We start from the raw sequence: 19149 nt of genomic DNA, 5'->3' as shown, positions 1-19149 counted from the left end.
GTAGTCAACTCCTGACTGATTCCAGCTGCTGGTGTCCATTCTCCAGGCTGTGCTGAGCAGTGCTGGCTGTGTGGGGGCAGAGCAGGAGTTTCACCCCTCGTGTGCTCTTGCTGCTCCTCTCTGGCCCTGGTGTCTCCCCTGTGTGGACATAACCAGTCCTACAGCTCTGATTTAGCTAAATCCTCTCTGGATTCCTCACAGGAATTCATACCAGCTCTTTTAGTCATGCTTTCAGAAGAAAATCCAGTATTAGTAAGACTTTATTAATGGTTTTACAGTGTCTGATGTTTTGATTAACAATCCTTGAGAACCTGAATGCTGGAGAATTTCCAGTGATCGATTTGTTTTCAGAAAAGGAGGGAGGAAATCTGTTTGAGATATTACTGATGAGAAGTGGATAACGTGGCTTTGATGCAAAAGGATTTGAGAAATTCCTCACCATTGAGAAACTGGAGTCAAAACTCAGAAAAAATAATTTCTTAAAACTTTCTAAAGTTTTATAAAAAATACTTAGGACTGTGACTTTATTAATGTGCAGATAGATTAGTATCATAGCAGCATCTTAAAAATGGATTATGAGCTGTCCTTTCTTCCTTCAAGAATTAAAAAACAAACAAAAAACAAAACCAAAAAAACCAACCAACTTAAAAGGGAAAAAATAAAAATAAAATTTAAAAAACCCCACAAACCAAATAACCAAACAAAAAAAACCATCAAAAACCCCCAAACCTTGTTATAGGCAGAGAGCAACATAGACCCCCATGGTTTGGTCTGGGTTTGGTCCTTCTTTGGCATGTTCTTGTGCATCTGAGGCAAAAAAAAGGTTTCTGGCATACGGTCTGAAAGCACTGGACTAAGAGTTGAAGAAAAAATGACAAAGAATGTAGACATTTTCCAAAGCTTTCAGAGTTGCCCATGTCCATTCAGCATTAGAGCACCTGTGCACAGCTGCATGTTACCTTCCATATCCACTGACTGTGACCCCAAGCTGAGAGAAAGATAAATTACTTACCTAATTAGAAGATTGTCTGAATGCTCTGAAAAACCTTGATAGCAAAACTCTTGCTCTATTTAATTCACTGGGAATTTTCTGTGGATTTTTATGCGATTAAATTTTTACCCTGAACCCCACCCTTAGTGTATAAGGCATTTGCAAGCATGACTTGGGTGAGCTGTGCTGTAAGTACAGGACTCTATGCCTGAGAGATGAGAAAACTCAGCAGTGAGAGGTCAAGCAAGAAGGGATGAGCCTCCCTCTGGCAAATTGTCGGTTGTGGGACTTGTGTGTCTTCCTCTGCCATACACAGTACTTGTCATTTTTCAGGAGAAACTACTGGTGACAGTCTTGCAAATCATGAATGACTGAATATAAGGTACTTTAAAAATACAGCCTTTGGCTAGTGAGGAGAGCAGCTCAGGGTGGTCCAGCTTGTCCCCGTATACATTCAGGAGTGCGTCTGCTTCCCTGAGCCTCCAGATATACCCGACCCTTCTGGATCTAGCAAAAATGAGGAAGCTCTAGCTCAATAAAGAAATGAAGATGACTATTAACAACTTTCCGCAGGTGTAGAAGTCATTCAAATCTGCTTTCATGTCTGCTAGAATTCCTCTCTCTCTCTCTGTTAGAGTTCTCACAGATGCAAACAAACCAGCAGTTTGGAGCCAAATTACATGTAACAGGGATCAGCCCTCTCTTGATCCTCTTCCCTGTTCTCCAGAGAACTTCTTTAACCTGAAAATTATATGGGTTAATTATGAAATTATATTCAACGAGAGCTCAAGTGCATGCAGCACAAATTGAGATGAAACACAAACTGTTCATGGTCTCCTTCAGCAGATCTGTGCAGGCCTATTCCCATCCTTCTGTGAGTGAGCGGGCTCATCACTGGTCTGAATAGCCCAGCCCTGTGAAAAGCTAAGGAGAGGCAGGAACTCAGGGAGAGAAGACACAAGCTGTGTTTCCGTGGGTCCAGCACTCCAGTGGGAAAGACCCAGGGGAACTGTCCATGCCCCATTAGCCTTCAGGGAGGAATGTCTCCAAGCTACAAGGCAAAAACGTTTTAAAGAGCCTGGGATGCTGACGGCATCTTTCATCTTGTCAGTAGTCTCCTCCCAGGAGCACACATCATTAAGCTGAGGTGAAAATTTGGTAGTCAGATCCACAGAGAGAGTGCCCGTGCCCATGCAGGAGAGAAATACAGGAAGAGGTGGGAGAGAATCCGATGGTGATATTGCTCAAGTTGGTAAAAAATTGCCCTTCTGTGGTATGGAAGAGGTGGGCTTGCAATTGTGTGAAAAAATGGTTGCCATCTGTGGCTAGCAGTGGAGAATTGTCTTCCCTGCTCTGAGATGGGTGCTTTGTCCACCTTGATATTCTGCGGCAGAGTTTCCTGTCTGACCTAACCTTTGAAGCAGCTCTTTTTGGCCATAGTTGGATGACTTGGTGTGCTTTCATGTTCAGGTATTCCAAAACACAGGCTCTGGTAACTTTTTGCTTGTTTCATTTGTAATGCTGATAATAGGAATAAATGGTGCCCCCTAATTTAGACTGTTAAAACATGGAATTAACATGTGGGCCTGCTCACGAGAACAGCCTTGGGAGCAAGAGTTCCCAGATCCTCTGGCACGAAGCAGTTGTACTAGAGGTTTTTAAAGTCTGAGAAGGTACCTTAAGCTGCCAAGGCTGAGCACACCTAGGACTAGAACCAGGTCTGGATTTTGGACTCAGTCCCTACTTACTTATTGCCTATCTAGTAGCCATTAAAGCAAGCAAGGAGGATGGAAGCTGCAACCCTCAAAGTGCCTTAATGTCATCCCTGGGAAAAATGTCTACAGGTTAGTGTTTGCAAACAAGCCCAGTGCATGCAGGTGGTCTGTGCGCTCTGTGGTAGTTGGGGGCAGTGGAAATGCTGAGCGTTTTCCTGTGGTATAAGATTAGTCTTGGCTGTAACGTCTCTCTAAGGAGTTGCTCTAATTAATGCAAAATACTCTGCTTACTACTTAATTAATACTGAGGACCTACAAAATAGTGCAAAATCAAGAGCCTTTATTTAGTAGTACCTACAGCTGTGGTGTGAGCTACCCTTTCAGACACATTGGCATGGCCATGTTAGAAATATGTAAGGAAGCAGAAGGCGAAGCCGTCCCTTGGATGCCGAGGTGCTCTGCCCTGCTCTGGCTGCCCTCAGTGCTGAGGACCTCAGCAGAGGAAGGATGGCAGATAAGGAACCTTCATATATAAAATCTGCAGAAGGAAGGGCTGGGTCACCTAGTCCCGATACAGCAGTTGGCAAGCTCTGGTCCACCTGCTGTGAAAACAGTGGCTGTGTCTCTGCTGTCTGTTGCTTGCTCCTTGGTTAGGCACTGGCACAGATGAACACGGCTGTGCTGCCATGTCCTGTGCTGCTATGCCCTGCTATGTGCGGCACGGGCACAGTGCCCGGCCTCGCCTGCGGGCATAGCCAGGGCAAGGCCCGCACTGCCTAAAGGGGAGGGTCTCCCCTCACTCCCCCGGCCGCAGCCCTGGCCCCGGGCAGCACGGCAGCCCCGGTGTGCCGGGTGTCCTGAGTGTGGCAGCGCCGGTGTGCGCAGAGCCCCGAGAGCGGCAGCCCCGGCGAGCAGCCGGGCAGGACCCCTCTGCCCAGGCATTTCGAGAAGGGACTGCGATCCTTAGGGCAAAGGGCGGCTCTTCCCTCTTTTCTCTTTGCAAGTATAAACGTCACCTTCCAAATTGTACTGTGGCTGTGCTGGATAAATCAGGAACCCTTTTTTTTTTTTTTTTTCCTTTTTTGTTGTAGTTGTTGTGTTGTATTTTTTTCCAAGCAAGGGTGCCAGCGCAACTCACCCTGTAGCGCAATGGGACCCAGAAAGAGAGAGGAAGATAAAATGAATTTAAATTCCAAAGGGGTTTCAGTGCTGGTTTCCTAGTCCCCGAGTCAGCAATGTGTTTGTGAAAATTCAGCCTTTTTGTCTCTCAGAAAAAAAGGGCTAAATCTACATCGGTGGCCCAGTCTAGGTTTGCTATTCTTTGCATTTTCTATTCAAGTGAATGAGAGTGAATGAAGTGGCCTGGGACCCTTTATTTGATCTACTCAATTGCATAAAGTGACAGAATTCTAATATATTTGTTTAATGCTCTTCAATGGGGCTTTCACTTTCTAGCTTGCAAATGAAGCCTCGATCTGCAAAGTTTTGTCCTTTTTTTCTTTCTACCTTTTTTTTTTTTTCCTGGCAGAGAGACCATATTTCATAACTTGGGCCACGGTTTGAAGTGATTTCAAGAGGAGTTTTAGACTCGAAAAGTGGGAAATAAAGAAACAGATGTGAAGTTATTGTAAATTCTTATAGTGGGCTCTGGGGCTATTGTAAACCCACTGCAGGCGGTCCAAAGCCTCTCTTTTTCATGCTGTAATTGAAACATATTAATTAGATAATTTGTTGTTAGTTTAAAAGAAACAAATACAGCCCCTCCAAGGCTTCACAGCCCCGGTTTCTTTTTGTTAACAAAAACAAAACAAAAAAAACCACAAGCAACCCACAAAGTGACATTTATATTAAGATTCTGAGATAATTCGGCACTGAAGTTGATGAAGCTGCTAAGTTTTTTTCTCGCTTTCCCAAGGACCACTTTTGAAAAAAGGCTGGCTCATAAAACTCCCTCTCAGGGGTCGCCGGGGAGTTCTTTTCTCCCTACCTGGCACAGACCGCCCTTCCCTGCAAGGCGCGGTTCAAGAGAAAATAAATATTCTGAGTGAGAAAGAGCTGGCTGTGTTCAATAGAGGATTCAGTCCTGTGGGGTGGTGTCTTGTCACATGTCGAGGGGAGAGAAAACAAAACCAAACCAAACCAAAAAAAAAAAACAAAAAAAAAAAAAAAAAAAAAAAAAAAAAAAAAAAAAAAAAAAAAGAAATACGCCGCCGAGAAAGGATTCACGTACCATGCGCTGACATGAAGCACATCCCCGAGCCGCCAAGCCCGGCTGGGTTCTCGGGCTTACCTTTCACAGCCGGGCTCCAATCCATCCTCCGGAAGAAAAGAGCTTTTGCCTAGAAGGAACGGTGTCTTTGCATTAAGTACGCCTAGCTTATAATGTCTCGCTGGCAAATAAAATAAAAAAAAGAAAGAATCTCCCCCGACCCCCCACGAAATGTCTAAACACTACGGAGAGCTCGGCCGCGGCTGATTCCCTCGCCCCACCTCGCCCCTTCCCTCCGCGCTGTTGTCTGTTGCTGCTCTATTTCAGATCTGTGTTTATTGACATTGGACTTGAGCCATTAGGGAGATTTAACAAGTCAAAGCAGTAAATTCAAGCGACGCGCTGAGCTGCGTATTTGTTTGAAATCAGCAACACAACATTTGGGGGCGCGGGAGGAGATGCGCGGAGGAGCGCGGCGGCCCCGCGGGCTGCGCGCTGGCGGCCGCGGCGCGAGAGAGGGCGCGGTGGCCGGGGGGTCCCTGGGCCTGGGCAGTCTCGGGCAATCGCAGAGATAAAGAGGAAAATGGCATTTTAAATGTACGGTGGCGAGTCACACACTCACATTGTGCAGCGAGAAAACTATTGCACCTTTTGAAAATATTTTGCTTTGGAGCATAATCTTTTCAGACCTTTATCTCCGCCGTTACTATATAGTTTAAAAAAAAAACGCTAAAAGTGCAGCTTCATCTTGTTAGTTGAGCTCGGATTTCATCTTTGAGGATTTGTTCTGACTGCTAGATCTTTAAAGAAAAAAGGGAAGGAGAAAAAGCATCCTCGTTGTCTAAAAATGTAGGTCATCGCTTGTTTAGGAAAAGTTTGTCGAGTTATGTGTCCATTGATCTGGTGATAAGTTTTGAATGCTTTCTTTAACTGATCGTGTTGATATAATCGTGGGTTGGACTTGATGAATGAGTTCAGTTGTCCCCCGTCTGACAAGCTTTAGCAGCTTCATGCATTTTAATCAGCCCAATGATTCATGTATTTTCCACCTTTTTTCTGTGTGTGGGATCCGTTCTTTTAAAAAAAAAGAGGTCCCAACTGGATTAATTGCCCTTTACATTAATCTTAAAACTTTTGCAAGGACCTTGTGGTATGTAGTAAGGAAATGAGGATGTCACTTACTGTGTTTATGGTCCAGAAATTCAGAGAGAGATCAGTCAGAGACAACACCTCTGTAACATCATTGTTGTAGAATTCGTGAGTCTTGTCGCTTCATTAGAATACAATGTCGTTTTCTTGCTAGTAAGCACTTCAGCATGTGGTTGTCTTGTAACTGTGCTCGCAGAATGCCTCATCTCCAAGCCACTCATTTACTCACTTCACTAGATGGCTTCTATAATTTTCAACAGTTGCAGAATCTTTGTAAAATCCCTAGTAGATTTGGGGAACCCCACTAGAAAGTGCCCAGAATCCAGTTTTCATTGTAGCTACTTTGCCCTTACTTTTTAAAAGGGACTGTGTATCAAATTACAGAAAACAGGTATAATTGTGTTACACTTTGCAAACTACTGTTTTTGGAAAGTGTTGATCAATAAGGATGGAGAAATTCTAGCAGTGGTTGGACTAACTTGTGCTTGAGAAGGTTTAAACGCCAGGTAAAAGGCTACAATAGCTCACTTTTACTCAAAAAAGATTTTGCAATGCCGCTTGTAAGAAAAACCACCACTGACAAAAATTCAGTGTTCTGAGTCTTTAAAAAGTAACTAATTCTTTAAAGATTTTTTAATGTTTGGTCTGTATTTCAGAAGCTTACTAATTTTTATACTGTTTGGAGAAAGTGTAACTGGGAGTAAGTATGTGATAAGTATACATACACATAGGCATGAATGTAATATGTGTTTATATTCGGTGTAGGTGTATAGGGCACAAAGGCAGTGTGTGTGTATGCATAGATCTGTAGATATATAGATATAAACCCCACAGGACAAGTTCTGCCTTTGCTAAACTGGCAATAACGACAATTTTATCTAAGAAGTTATGCTATGTTAATAACTATATTTATAGTAACCTTGCGTGAAAAGGCTGTTTAGATTATCTAAATATTGGAATAACACCATTCCTTCATAATGAAGTACTGTTTTTACTTTTCTCGTGTAAACTCTTTAAAAAGACAAATAAGAAACTAAATCTGCATTTACATATTTTAATGAGAAAATATTATTTGGACGACTAGGTTCATAATTTAACGTAGACACTTTTTAACCTTTGTCTTAAAACACACATGCTGGGAACAAGAACACCAATATTTAAAATGCCATGCTTATTCTGTACAGGGAAAAAAAAACTTAAAAAAAAAGTCCTTACAGTTTCAATAGACACTAATGCTGTTTGGAGGGGGGTGTTGGTTTTTTTTTTTCTTAACTTAAGCAGTTCACAACAGAACAACAGTTCAGTTTCCAGCAAACTACCTTAAACTAGAAAGGAGTATATCAAACAAAAGTGCATTTTACACATTTTATAATCATTCATATGCACAAACATTTACAGTTTCCCTAGCCCCCTCTCTCTTGTCTGCAAAGCTCCAGCAGAAATCAGGATGACCTCCACAGTTTGTACCTGCTGTTGTATTACTTTTCCACATTTTATCAGTGACTGCAGCAGCTTTTCTTTAAGCTATGTAGGGTCGTGTGCTTGGTAACAGGTTTATTTTTATTATAATTGTTGTTGTTGTTTGTTTTTAAGCTATGAAATAAATAGCTACAAAATTTTAAAAGTAACAACAACAACCAAAAAAAAAAAAAAAAAAACCAACAACAAAGAAAGCCTCAGCTCCCCAAACCTTCGGGTTAATCAGAAGTTAACAGACAAGTCAACTCCTCCTTCTCTTTCACCTGAAAACTACAGTAAACATCCACGTTACAACAGGTACTGCAAAAAGGACCTCATCTGATTTACAGTACAGATGCAAGTTCAGTATTTACATTAAAACAGGCGCTTTGTAAACATTATAGGTGTGGCGTGAGTGGCCCGGCGCGGTTCCGTCGCGTGGGTCCCGCTCCGCACCGCCCCCGCCGCTCCCTCACCTGCGGGCCGCGGCCGCCCGCGCCCCGCTCCTGCTCGGGGCCGCCTCAGCCCGCGGGGCCGCCTCAGCCCGCGGGGCCGCCTCAGCCCTGCCCCGCCGGAACCCTGCCCTTGGCGGAACAACGGGACACGCACCCACACAAAGGACATCGAGCACTTCCCGGCGTTTCCAAGATCCAAGCCTTTGCTGCTTGGAGGCTGGAAACGTCGCTGCTTTCATGCAGTGACACAGTAGCCATCCTTGTTTATGGTACTAAAGATAGGTCCTGTATAAACCCCTGCTTTTCCCCAGACAAAGGAAGGGAAAGAGGCATTGCCGGGCCAGGCTTGCCTGGTCGCCGACAAATCGAAGATGCCTGAAGTACTTTTGGAAAACTAGCGATGCAAGTGGCAGTTCCTACCGGGCGGGAGAGGGCGGGCCGGCCCGGTTCCTTTCGCCTCAGAAGAACGGAAAACAAAGTTCTGAACCAGGGGAGAGGCCGAGCCGCGAGAGAGGGCTCGGCTGAAGGGGCGAAGCGGAAAGGGAACTCACGCGAACGGCAAACCTCAGTTTCCCGCGGGGTGTTGTCTCTGCTTTCGAGGAAAAGAGATGAAAGGGGAAAGAAGCGAAAGGAGAGAGAGAAGGGGAGGGAGGAGGGCTCCGAGGAAACTTTGGGAGAAGGCAGCGTCCGTGCAGGCGGCCCGGGTCAGTGCACCGCCACGGAGTGCAGGGCGGGCGCCGGGCTGGTGAGAGTCTCGCTAGGGGTGGCCGGGCTGCTTTGGCTGGTGGCCGTCTGCGAGGACGTGGGGCTGAGGGAGGGCGGCGAGTTCGAGAGGATGGTGGGGATGGGCGCAGGCAGGGCGGGCAGGGCCGGCACCGCGGCAGGGGTAGGCTTGATGGGGACGGGGATGGCCGGCAAAGTCTGCCCACCATGGCAGAGCGGTTTGATGGGCACGCCGTAGGCGCCGTACTCGCTGCTGGCCATGGAGATGGGGGTGGCGGTGTCGATCATGCCGGAGCTGTACATGTGGGGCCAGCCCGTGCCAATGGAGCTGCCCACCGTAGTCAACTGATTGGGGAGGGGGTAGGCGGCAGGCATGGGCTGCATCGTGGAAAAGGCGAGGCCCCCGGGCATCTTGTACTCTCTGGCGATGATGTTCTCGATGGCGAAGGGGTGCTTGAAGCTGGAGGGCTGGGACACGCCGAGGTTGTACGTGGACATCTGGGGCAGGTGGGTGCCGGTGGCCGCAAGGGCGCTGAGCCGCAGCTTCGCTTGCTGCTGCAGGTACTGCGCCGCGTCGGCTGGCTTACTGGGGGCCAGGTGGTCCGACTTGACCACCTTGAAGCGCTTGCGGCGGCGCAGGAAGCTGCCGTTCTCGAACATGTCCCCGCAGCTGGGGTGCAGAGCCCAGAAGCTGCCCTTGCCCGGCTGGTCGGGGCGGCGCGGGATCTTGATGAAGCAGTCGTTGAAGGAGAGGTTGTGGCGGAGGGAGTTCTGCCAGCGCTGTGTGTTCTCCCGGTAGTAGGGGAAGCGGTCCATGATGAACTTGTAGATCTCGCTCAGGGGCAGCATCTTCTCCGGGGAGCTCTGGATCGCCATGGCGGTCAGCGAGATGTAGGAGTAGGGAGGCTTCTGATCACTGTAAGTGTTTCTGCCCGGGCGAGGCATCTTCGCTAGGCGACCCGCGGAGATCTGCAGAAGGGTAGCGACAAGGGGAGGGGGGCGGGAGGAGGGGGTAGCGGGGTGAGTCCGAGAGGATTTGCACGGACACCCAGTCGGGTCAGCCGGTGGGTCTGGGGCCGGGCTGGAGAGAGAAGGGCACAGGGAAGGGGCACGGTGGATCTCAGCCCTCGGAAGGAGGGGCGAAGGGGGGGGGGGGGGGTGCGGATGAGGGCAGGAGAAGACAGCCCGGAGCCCTGTACAGCCGGAGGGGGAAAAGTGATGTGCCTCTCCCAGCTCCGGCCTCCCCCAGCCTGGCCTTCCCGCAGCAGCCCGCGTCCGTAAAGTTACTCTAGTGATAGCTCTGTCTTCTGGTCTCGAAGAAGAGAAGGGGACCCCATCCCCTCCCCTCGTCTCCCACCCAACTCCATGCCAGCCCCTGCATATGCCCACCTTAAAGTTGCTGGAAGTTGACAGTCCGCATCCGGCGCGCAGCTGGGAGACCGGACTCTTTCCCACCCCGCTCCTCCGGCGTGTCTCGCTCCTTTCGTGGCCACGCTGCTCCGGTTTAGTCCTGAGGAGGCAGCGAGCTGGCTTGGTTTTGGGAATCCTCTTGTACACCCCTCCCTTCACCTCCGCGGGCTGAATCAGCTTCTTTTACACCACCGGCAGCTGGACTGTAGCAGAGGCTTGTTTGCTTCTCTGCAGCGGCGAGGAGCTAAGTAGTTGCCTCCATGTCCTTCCTCTAACCATCTGATAGTTTTATGTGGTGACATGAGCAGAAAAGACCCCTGTAGAGGCGCTTCATTAATGTGCCACTTCTTTGCTATCATATGACAATCGCCTTGGGAGCAGGGGGAGGGGAGCGGGGAGGAGGGGGCTGGAGAGAAAGGCATAATCTGGTTTCATTTACACCTATTTACATGGACACCTTGGGCCAATGGGAATCATTTCCATTTGAAGACAAGGCGAGGGGTGAAAAGGCTCCGCCAGCGGAATTGCAGTGCGATGGTACCCGGTGGCTGGGGGTGGGGGGGAAGGTATGCACTAACCTCTCTGTGGACTTTGCAGGAAGCTTAGTCTGCAATTCGCACTTACAAATGGAGGTACTGAGCAGTGGGATGTTTGACATGGAAATTGCTTGGCTGTGGTATTCTGTTTGTTCTGCATTGTTATCTGATTTGTATTGTTGGCTAACTTAAGGCGAGCCTTTTTCCCTGTAACGAGAGACTTTCTCTTTGCCAAATCCGCTTTCCCCTAGCGGAGGTTCTTTCGAGGAGCGGTAAGATCGGGGCTCCTCGGTGGCCGCCTCGGGAACTTACTCTCCCCCCACCACCCTCCCACCCCGCCCCAGCCCATGCAGGACCGCTGCTCTAGTTCCGCGAACCTGTTAGTGTAAAGCCGTGGGAGTTGCTCTCAATACACCAGAGCGAACGGGCTCCTGGCCGTGGCTAGAGCTGGTGCGCCCGGTAACGAGCTGCCCTCCACGCCGCGGCTTTGCTCGCAGGGCCGGAGAGGATCCGCTTGCACGCCCTCGGCCGGCCGGCCTCGAGGCTGGGCGGTCCCGCGGAGCTGGTCTGGGCTAATGACCCGATGTCACCGGTCGCTGTGCTAAACATCGTCAACTTGACGCCTTCTGCGGGATTTGCGTGATGTGTCTCAGCCTGTTCGCCTGCCTGTGTGCTTCTCGGTGCGCACTTGTGTGTGCGGGAGCAGGCAGGGCATGCAACACCCGAGTTGCGGCTTTCTCTGATGCATGATACTCCCACCTCCCCAGGAACCAAGGCCCGATCCTGGAACCGCAGCCCAGACGAGCAACTCCCTGCCAGCCGTATGTCCTGGGGGGAGGATCAGGCCCGGAGGGTCCCAGGCTTGCCCTGGCACAGAAGGGAAGTTTGTATGATGTATATTCCCGAGGCTACGGTGCATCCTGTCACCCTAGAGCCAGAATTGAAGATTGTCTCGGGAGCTGCAAGCCCGGGGAGGAAGAGCTTTTGCGGTGAATACACATCAACTCCATTAACAATATTTTCGGAGTCGGTCAATAACTCACCAAAACGTAACTTAAACACGATGAATTTAGGAGATTAAACAATTTCATTAATATTGAAATGGCTGCTGAGGCTGAGCGCGCGCGCTTGAAATGCAAGCGCACGTTTTTCAATATTAACAGAAGTACTTGAAAAGAAGAATAATGTCACCTTCTTAATTCAGCAAAAATAGCCGGGTTGGGGGAGGGAGAGCGGCAGCGGCTCTGTGCAGCGCGGCTGCTGTGAGACGGGCTCTGCGAGAGCCTTGGAGTCTTCTAGGAGGGACGGTCCCCATCAAGCAGGGCTCCCTCAAACCTGGCAGGAGCCTCAAACCGCATTTCACACCGCGACTAGCGCTGACCTCGTGTGCTTTAAACCGTGCTCCCCTCGTCCCAACCCGGCTGCCCTCGGTCCCATTTAATCCCTCTCTCTCGGGGCGGGGTGTCGTTTAGAGAATAATGAGTAAATAATTGTGTTTCTAGGAATCCGAGAAGCCGACCGGCCGTGCGCTGCCGAGCTAACGAGCCCTTTTGGGGGGGAAGATCTGCCGCATGCCACCCTCTGCCCCTTGCAGAGAGGGGCCCGGGAGTGTTTGTGCTGTTCAAAGCCCGGGAGCTGCCTTGCTCAGTTAACCGGCTCCGAGATGCTTCATCTAGCCGGGCAGGGCAGGAAGGCAGCCTCCAAAAAACATTTTTTTTTGTGAGGGGGGAGGCGTAAGAGATGATGAGACGATGGACATTTGTTAGAGGGTAGGAAAGACAATACTCTGAAATGAGGAGAGATTCCTCCCAGCATCCCCTAGGACACCAGCCAGAAGGCTTCTATTTTTGTATTGAGAGCCCCTAAATACGTGGGTGTAAGGGACACTTCCCCCCCACACCACCACACCCCCAGCTCCCCCATCCCCAACATCTAATGCCACCAGTTCGGGTTTTGTCTCTTGGCCCAAGTTCGCTCATGGGGTGCCTATCCGAAGGACAGCTCAGAAAATTCACAAACTGACAAACACTTTTCTTCCTCTTTTTTCCGGTACCTTTTCTTTTCGAAGAAAGAAAAAACTAAACCAAACCAACCGCTGATGCAAAAAGGAACCTGCAAGCTGTAAAGTTAAAGAAAAGTCGACTTCCATTGTCATTTGCTACTCCCGAGTGCAAACGAGGTATGGCTGTAAGGCCCCCGATTTTTTTTCCTTTTTTTTTTTTCCCCATTGTAAAGGAATGTGTGAGTGGAAGGGTAGGGCAGGCGAAGACATCCCAGTAATTGATACCCAAAGTTTCACCTCGTGCTAAGCAAGCAACAGATGATAGACTTGGGCAATATAGGATTTAAATGTAACTTGTAGCATTTGCCTTTTACTTTGAAAGCCAACATTAGGGAGGAGGAGAAGATGAAAGTGAATCCAAATCCATTGTGTGAAAAACCAAAACAAATAGACGTTTTTCTGAAGTCTAATTCAAATAAGGAACTCAGAGGAAGTGTTGGGAAAACTGTATAAAATACACATAAGTCAATTATATCAATGTGTAAACCCAATGGAAATCTATTTCATGCAAGAGCCATTCAGCCCTTGCATGGAGCCCATCATGGACCACCTTTCTGCTTGGAAGGTTTGCAATAGCCCCCTTTCCCACAAGCAAGACCACACACGTTTACAGATTTGGTAATAATTTATGCTAATTTTCCTCCATAAATCCACAATTCGCCTCAGTGGCAAGCAGGGCTGTTGGGAGAGGAAAAGGAGACAGAGAAGCGACAAATACAATATTGATTTTGAATCCTTGTGGCTGCAAGCAGGTGTGTAGCTTTGCAGAGGGGAGGAGTGGGAGACGGGCTGTGGGGGGAAGCCAAGAAGTTTTCCAAGGATAAAAAAATCCACCCAGTGTGAGAGAACAGCTCACAACCTTGTTAATATTTACAAACCAGTTGGGAGAAAAGAGAAAGGAGGGGGGAAGTACCAGCTTCTTAGGGTTTCCTAGGCTGCAAAACACAATGCCAGGCTCTAAGCAAGCTTCCCCCGTTTTGGAAAGTCAACTCCAGGCTGCTGGTAGTGGCTGCGTTTCGGCTAAGCCTTGCCCTCTTTTTTTTGTAATGGTTCTGCTTCTTTTGCTTCTCGGGGGCCGTGAAAGAGAAGGAAGCCGAGATACTTGGGGTCTCCTGCTTTTCTGTGTGCTTGAATTCCTGGTGCGGTTTCCCGAAGAGCTCCGGCCGCTCTGGGAACGGCGGGGCTTTGTCCCACCCCACATTCTTCACCAAATCTGCCACTTTGGCGTGAAACTACTTAGCGCCTTTTCAAAAGGATTTTGTTCCTTTCCCTATGAGCACTAAACAAACTCCCCCTGCCTGTCAAGGCCGGACTGAGAACTGTTCCCCGAACCTGTATTCCTGATAGTTTGGGATGTGCAGTGCGCTTTGTGCCCGGGGGGCCGGGCCAGGCTGCGCTGCTCGGGACCCGGGGCTCCCGGCGCTGGGCAGCGCGCTCGGCCGCCCCTGCCCTGCCACCACTTCCCGCTCGCTCCTCGCTGCTGTCACCCTCCTTAGAGCCGGTTGCCCATATGCGCTGTCCTCGGCTGCCTCATCGGGGATTTCAAGCGCAGCCAGCCCGAGCCGGCACTCGGCCCCGCTGCGCCGCTCCTGGGGTGCACCCGAGGACGTGCGGTTCCCCGTGCCCCGAGCTCATCGCTATCGGGCCTCGGCCCCGGGACCCGGGCAGCCATTTCGCCCCTGTCCAGCGCACAGAGAGCCCGCGCTGGGCCCACCCGAATTCCTTAATCCTGAGCGGAGGCAGTTGTTCCCGCTCACGTGTCCTGGGGCTGTCCCGGAGCACCTGGTTCCTGACCGGAGCCGGTTTCCCGAGAGAGCTCTTTTCCCTCTGCCGTCGGTGGTAAATCCAAGCGCGGGTAAGCGCAGCACCTCTGCCTCCCCTCCCTCCACGTGCCCAAGACCTCCCTAGGACGGCTCCGAGAAGTGCCAGGGTTACAGCGGGTGCGTGAGCCCGGGCTGGGCACACAGCACTGCCCTCTCCGCGCCCCTCGTCGCCAGCACCTGCCCCGCCTGGGCTGTCAGCCCGCCCCCCCCCGCGGGGCCGCGCAGGTGCGCGCAGGGGCCGCGGGCTCAGCCGTGACTCCCCAGCGTTTTGTTAAGTACTGTGCTGTTAGCGCGGATTCCAGCGTGAGTCTCGACGTTATTGCCCTGAGAGCCTGTCTTTGTGGTAAACTTCCCTTGCTTTCCCGGAGGTGCTGGAGTATTTATCTACACGGTTGGGATTTGTTGGTTTGTTTATTTATTTATTTGGAGAAGTATCAGGGGAGGCCTCGCAAACTTTTTCTTTTTAGTCTTCCCTTTTAAACAAATGACGCATTTCAAGCTGCCCTCTCTTCTCCTTTTCACATTGTAGGAAATATTGAAAATGCCACCTTAGTATTGAAGGGATTAACTTGCTTTTCTCCCAGCCGCTAACTCTGGTGTAAAGGGAGCAGTAGATCAACTGTATAATGTGTGCACTGTTTGGTCATTTGTACAAGCAGAACAAAGGTTGAGCTAAGCCAAATTGCATTGCACTTGTGAACCGAGTCCCAATTTGAAGTATCTTTTACAGCAGGGGGAATGAGAACAATTTCGTGTATGTCTAAAAGGGAATAACAAAGCCACTTTCTAGAGCATCTCAAAGTGAAGTAGTGAGGCGTGACATTCCCAGGGTGAGGAGGGACAAAGGCAGGGTCAGGGGGATGAAAAAGGGAATCAAACAGCCACTTTCACATGTCTGCCCTCAACTGCTGCACCTCTCCATAATAGGAAACAACTGTTGTAAAAAGGGGGATTGCTCCCATTCATTCAAAATAGCAAATGATAGCTAAACAACATTGTCAAAACTGAATCAACTTCTGTGCAGTACCACCCAGATAAAGGTATTGTGTTTTGGTTAATAGCTGGGTGGAGCAAACTTGATTTTCCTTTTTCTTTCTTTTCTTTCTTTCTTTTCTTTCTTTCTCTCTTTCTCTCTCTCTTTTTTTTTTTTTTCCCCCCAAGGACTCTTCTTTCCGGATCCATCCGTTTCATAAACTTTATTTTTTATAGTGAGCCTTTTTTCACAAGACATGCTCATCCCATTCACGCTTTCTGCCACAGTCTGCTCTTGTCTTGGTGTTCCGTGCAAAACCAGAAAGAAAGAAATATTAGGCTGAGTCCCGTTTTCGCTGCAGTTAGAACGGCGGTTCAAAATCCGTAAGCAATGTAGATCTGTCTTGAATTGCATGTGCGTGTCGCCCGGCAAAACCACCTTTAAATGACTAAGTTATTACTTAGACAAACATTGTGAAATGGTTTTTATGACAATTGACGATGATTTTAAATTGCATATCCACAAGAATAATGGCGCGCACGTTACGGTTATTTCCCCTCTTTATAAGCAAAGGTAATAACCGCTTGCGGAATTCAGGCTCGGGCAAACTTTTTCCTTCATTGCGTGAAGTCTTTAACGAGCCGGGCTTTAATTAGGGTCAGAACTTTGAATGCTTGTGTTTTTCTCTGTTGGCGGGGGGCATATTTGCAAACAGATCCGTAAGTCGCCGCCGCGAAGCCGCAGCGCGGTGGGGGGGTGTGGTGTGACTGTGTGGGCGCCGGGGCTCTGCGCTTTCCCTTCCTGCCGCAGCGCCCCCTCCCCGCGCCGCCCCCCGACCGGCTGCCACCCACCAAGCTGCCCAGGGACAGGGAACACAATTCCCGAGCGCGGGGCTCCCCGCCCCCGCGGCCCTGCAGGGCCCCTCTCCTCGGCGGGACGGGACGGGACACTACCGCCCGCCAGAGCCCCCCCGGCTCTCGCACCTGCGAGGTGTGGGCCCGTCCCACGGGGAAGGGGCAGCGCTTCTTCGGCCACGCCGTGTGTCCGCAAAAGCAGAGGGGCTGCTCGCCCCTCCCCGTGCTGCGGGCCGGGCTCAGCGCCCACCCCGCGGCGAGGGGGATCCGCAGGGCCGGCTCGGGGCTGCGAGCGCTGCGGGAGGCAGCTCGGCGGTGGAGCGCCCGCACGCTCGGGCCCCGTGCAGAGGGGCGGGAGGGCAGGGCGGAACGGGGACAGGGCAGCCTGGCGGCTGCAGGCGAAGCGGTGACTGCGTTTCCCGAGTCCAGTGGCTTCCATTGCTTCCTTACATCTGTTGACATCCTCCGCCCGTCTCAGCTCCCGGCCTCTATACTCAAAACGCGAGCAAAGCTCCCGTCTTCCCATCAACCCTCAGCTCTGCAGCAAAAACCATATTAACCTTCTTTAATATTTCATTCCTGGAAGAGATTCTTTGGATCTAACTTTAGAAAATATTTCCCCGCAGCGATTTCTTCCCATATATTTTTTTCTCCGTATTTATTATCGAGAGATATGGTAGTCATACAGCATTCAACCAGCTAAAGAGGATAGAATTTGATAGAGGATTTTTTCCCTTTTTGGCGAGGAAAGATTTTACATGGGAATAAGAGGCATTGGGAATGGCAGAGCTTTTTGGGTTCTGAGAGCGAGATGTCTGCGCTGTCATTCAGAGGAGAGCCCTTTCGTATTTCTTCTACTAGGAATTATTTCCGTCTAAGTTCGCTCTCTCGAGCAGCGACCTGTAAAACCCTTGCTCTGTATTTTGGGTGACGGCAGTTTCAGTCGGCACGGCCGTTTTCTCGTCAAGGTAGAATTATACTTGTAAGAAGTGCCCCCGGCAGCAGAAGGGACCCGGGGCCGGCGCTGAGCCCCGCGGACCTGTTGGCAGTCCCGCGCGGAGCTGCGCGGAGCCGGGCGGAGCTGCCTGGGTAAACTGCTTGTGTATTTCACATTATCATCCCGCTATCTGCAGGCAATGTAGATTTTCTAAAGAACTAATGAATAAACAACCAGCAAGTGCTGGCGGTGTAATTTACATTGTTAATGCCTACATGTGTATAATAAATATGCATTTGTATGTCTTCAAATAAACTCTTTTTAGTTTCTAACCTGTGGTGATTTTTTTAAAAGCTGTCTTTTCCAAGAAACCAATTTTCCTTTTCGTTTCCTGAGCTGGTAGGGAAGGAAAAGACCTAGCAAAGCGCTTCACATCTGCTTTTCAGTGACAGCGGGGGATGCGCGGGCCCGGGCCCTGCCTGCCCGCCGCAGTGAGCCCCGAGGCGCGCCGGGCGCAGCCACCGCCCGCTCCCCCGGCGCGGGATGGAGGCTGCGGCCAGGCAGCGGCAGGCACTCGTTTCTCAGCGCAACTTGCCACGCTTTTAACAGCAGAACAATTTAAATGTACAATATTAGCTTACAGTATTAGTCTGGAGGTGCAAAGAACAATCCATTCAGAGACTGAGCTTCAAAGGCACGGGATTCCCCTAAAGGAAAAGTTTACAAATGTGGCTGCTCCCTCCCTCCTTCCCTGCCTCCCCCTCCTCCCCTCCCTCGCTGGAGACAAACGGTTTTCCCCGAACGCTTCTGTAGAGGGCATCCCTGACCAGATTTCTCCCACCTCGCCGTGCAAAGCCTGCTCCCCCCGCTCTGAACTGCGGAGCGCGGTTACTCCGTGCGCGGCCCCGCCGCCCGCGAACGGGCTCCGCGCCGCCCTCGCGGGTCGCGGCAGTGGCAGCGGTAGTTGAAGGCGAAGCTCTCGCTTTCAGATCTTCAGGCTGAAAAGCCTGGCGCTTCTAAGCCCCTGCTGACTTCACCTTGGGAGGGATAAAGATTTTCTCCTCATTTTTCGCTACAAACCAGGTGCCACTTTCTTACGCCGCTTGATGGCAAATGTCTCGTCTTCAGCGAGCTGGATCTGGCATACATTATTTTAATTAAGTCTATGGCGATTTACTTTCCTCTGAGATCCATTCCACCGTGCAATTAGGAACGTATTGGCGCTAGCACATATGAATATTCAGGAGAGTGTCAATTAATTAGCAGACAGAGGAATCTCATTATGGTGCTCAAAACCCTTTTAGTGCTGAGCAGAATTAAGGGGGCATTTGCCAATGTGCTGGATTAGTGAATATTTTACTGCGAGCTCATTTAACTTCATTATCATAGCGCTTACGCTACTCTCTGATTTTATTAATTAAATTTCTCATTAATTTATCCAGAAAGGGGGATAAAAAGTTTTATGACGCCACAGCACTCGCGCAGACGCCCCGAAGAGCGAAGTGCCGCCCTGCCGCTCCTCAGGAAAGCGTTTCCCCGGGGCCGGCGGGAGGCCGGGAAGCGGCAGGGCACCCGCCCCACGCGCGGAGTCCCGCGCCCTTCAGCCAGGTGCATTTTTATCCCCCCTCACCCCAGAGATAAGTGTAATGCGGCAATTAGTGCTGCTGCAGCAAAGGGGGAAAGGGTATCGCTGGGAATTTGAAGCGTAGACTACGGGTTTCATCTCTTTTTCTACTTAAATCTTTTCTCAGCATCTGGGGAGCGGGAAAGCCCACGATGCGGTTAACCCCTTAATCTCAACGCAGAAAAAAAACTGCAGAAAGAAGAGGCACAATATCATCTTTCCTAGTATTA

The 19149-nt window shown here is 50.0% G+C and overlaps 1 protein-coding gene across 1 annotated transcript; it reads right to left on the bottom strand.

Annotated features, from left to right (window-relative positions):
- Positions 1-8030: 8030 nt before the first annotated feature.
- Positions 8031-10462, bottom strand: FOXB1 (forkhead box B1). The gene is made up of 2 exons (XM_032123004.1): positions 10090-10462; positions 8031-9669 (listed from the first exon to the last, which is right to left on the bottom strand). The coding sequence occupies exon 2, from the start codon at positions 9643-9645 to the stop codon at positions 8683-8685; it is 963 nt and encodes a 320-aa protein (XP_031978895.1). The 5' UTR covers positions 9646-9669; positions 10090-10462; the 3' UTR covers positions 8031-8682.
- Positions 10463-19149: the final 8687 nt, after the last annotated feature.

The sequence above is a fragment of the Corvus moneduloides genome, chromosome 13, assembly GCF_009650955.1.
Source record: "Corvus moneduloides isolate bCorMon1 chromosome 13, bCorMon1.pri, whole genome shotgun sequence".
Classification (NCBI taxonomy): Eukaryota; Metazoa; Chordata; class Aves; order Passeriformes; family Corvidae; genus Corvus; species Corvus moneduloides.
Note: the sequence above shows the minus strand (reverse complement) of the source record. Positions and strands in the feature narration are given on the sequence as shown.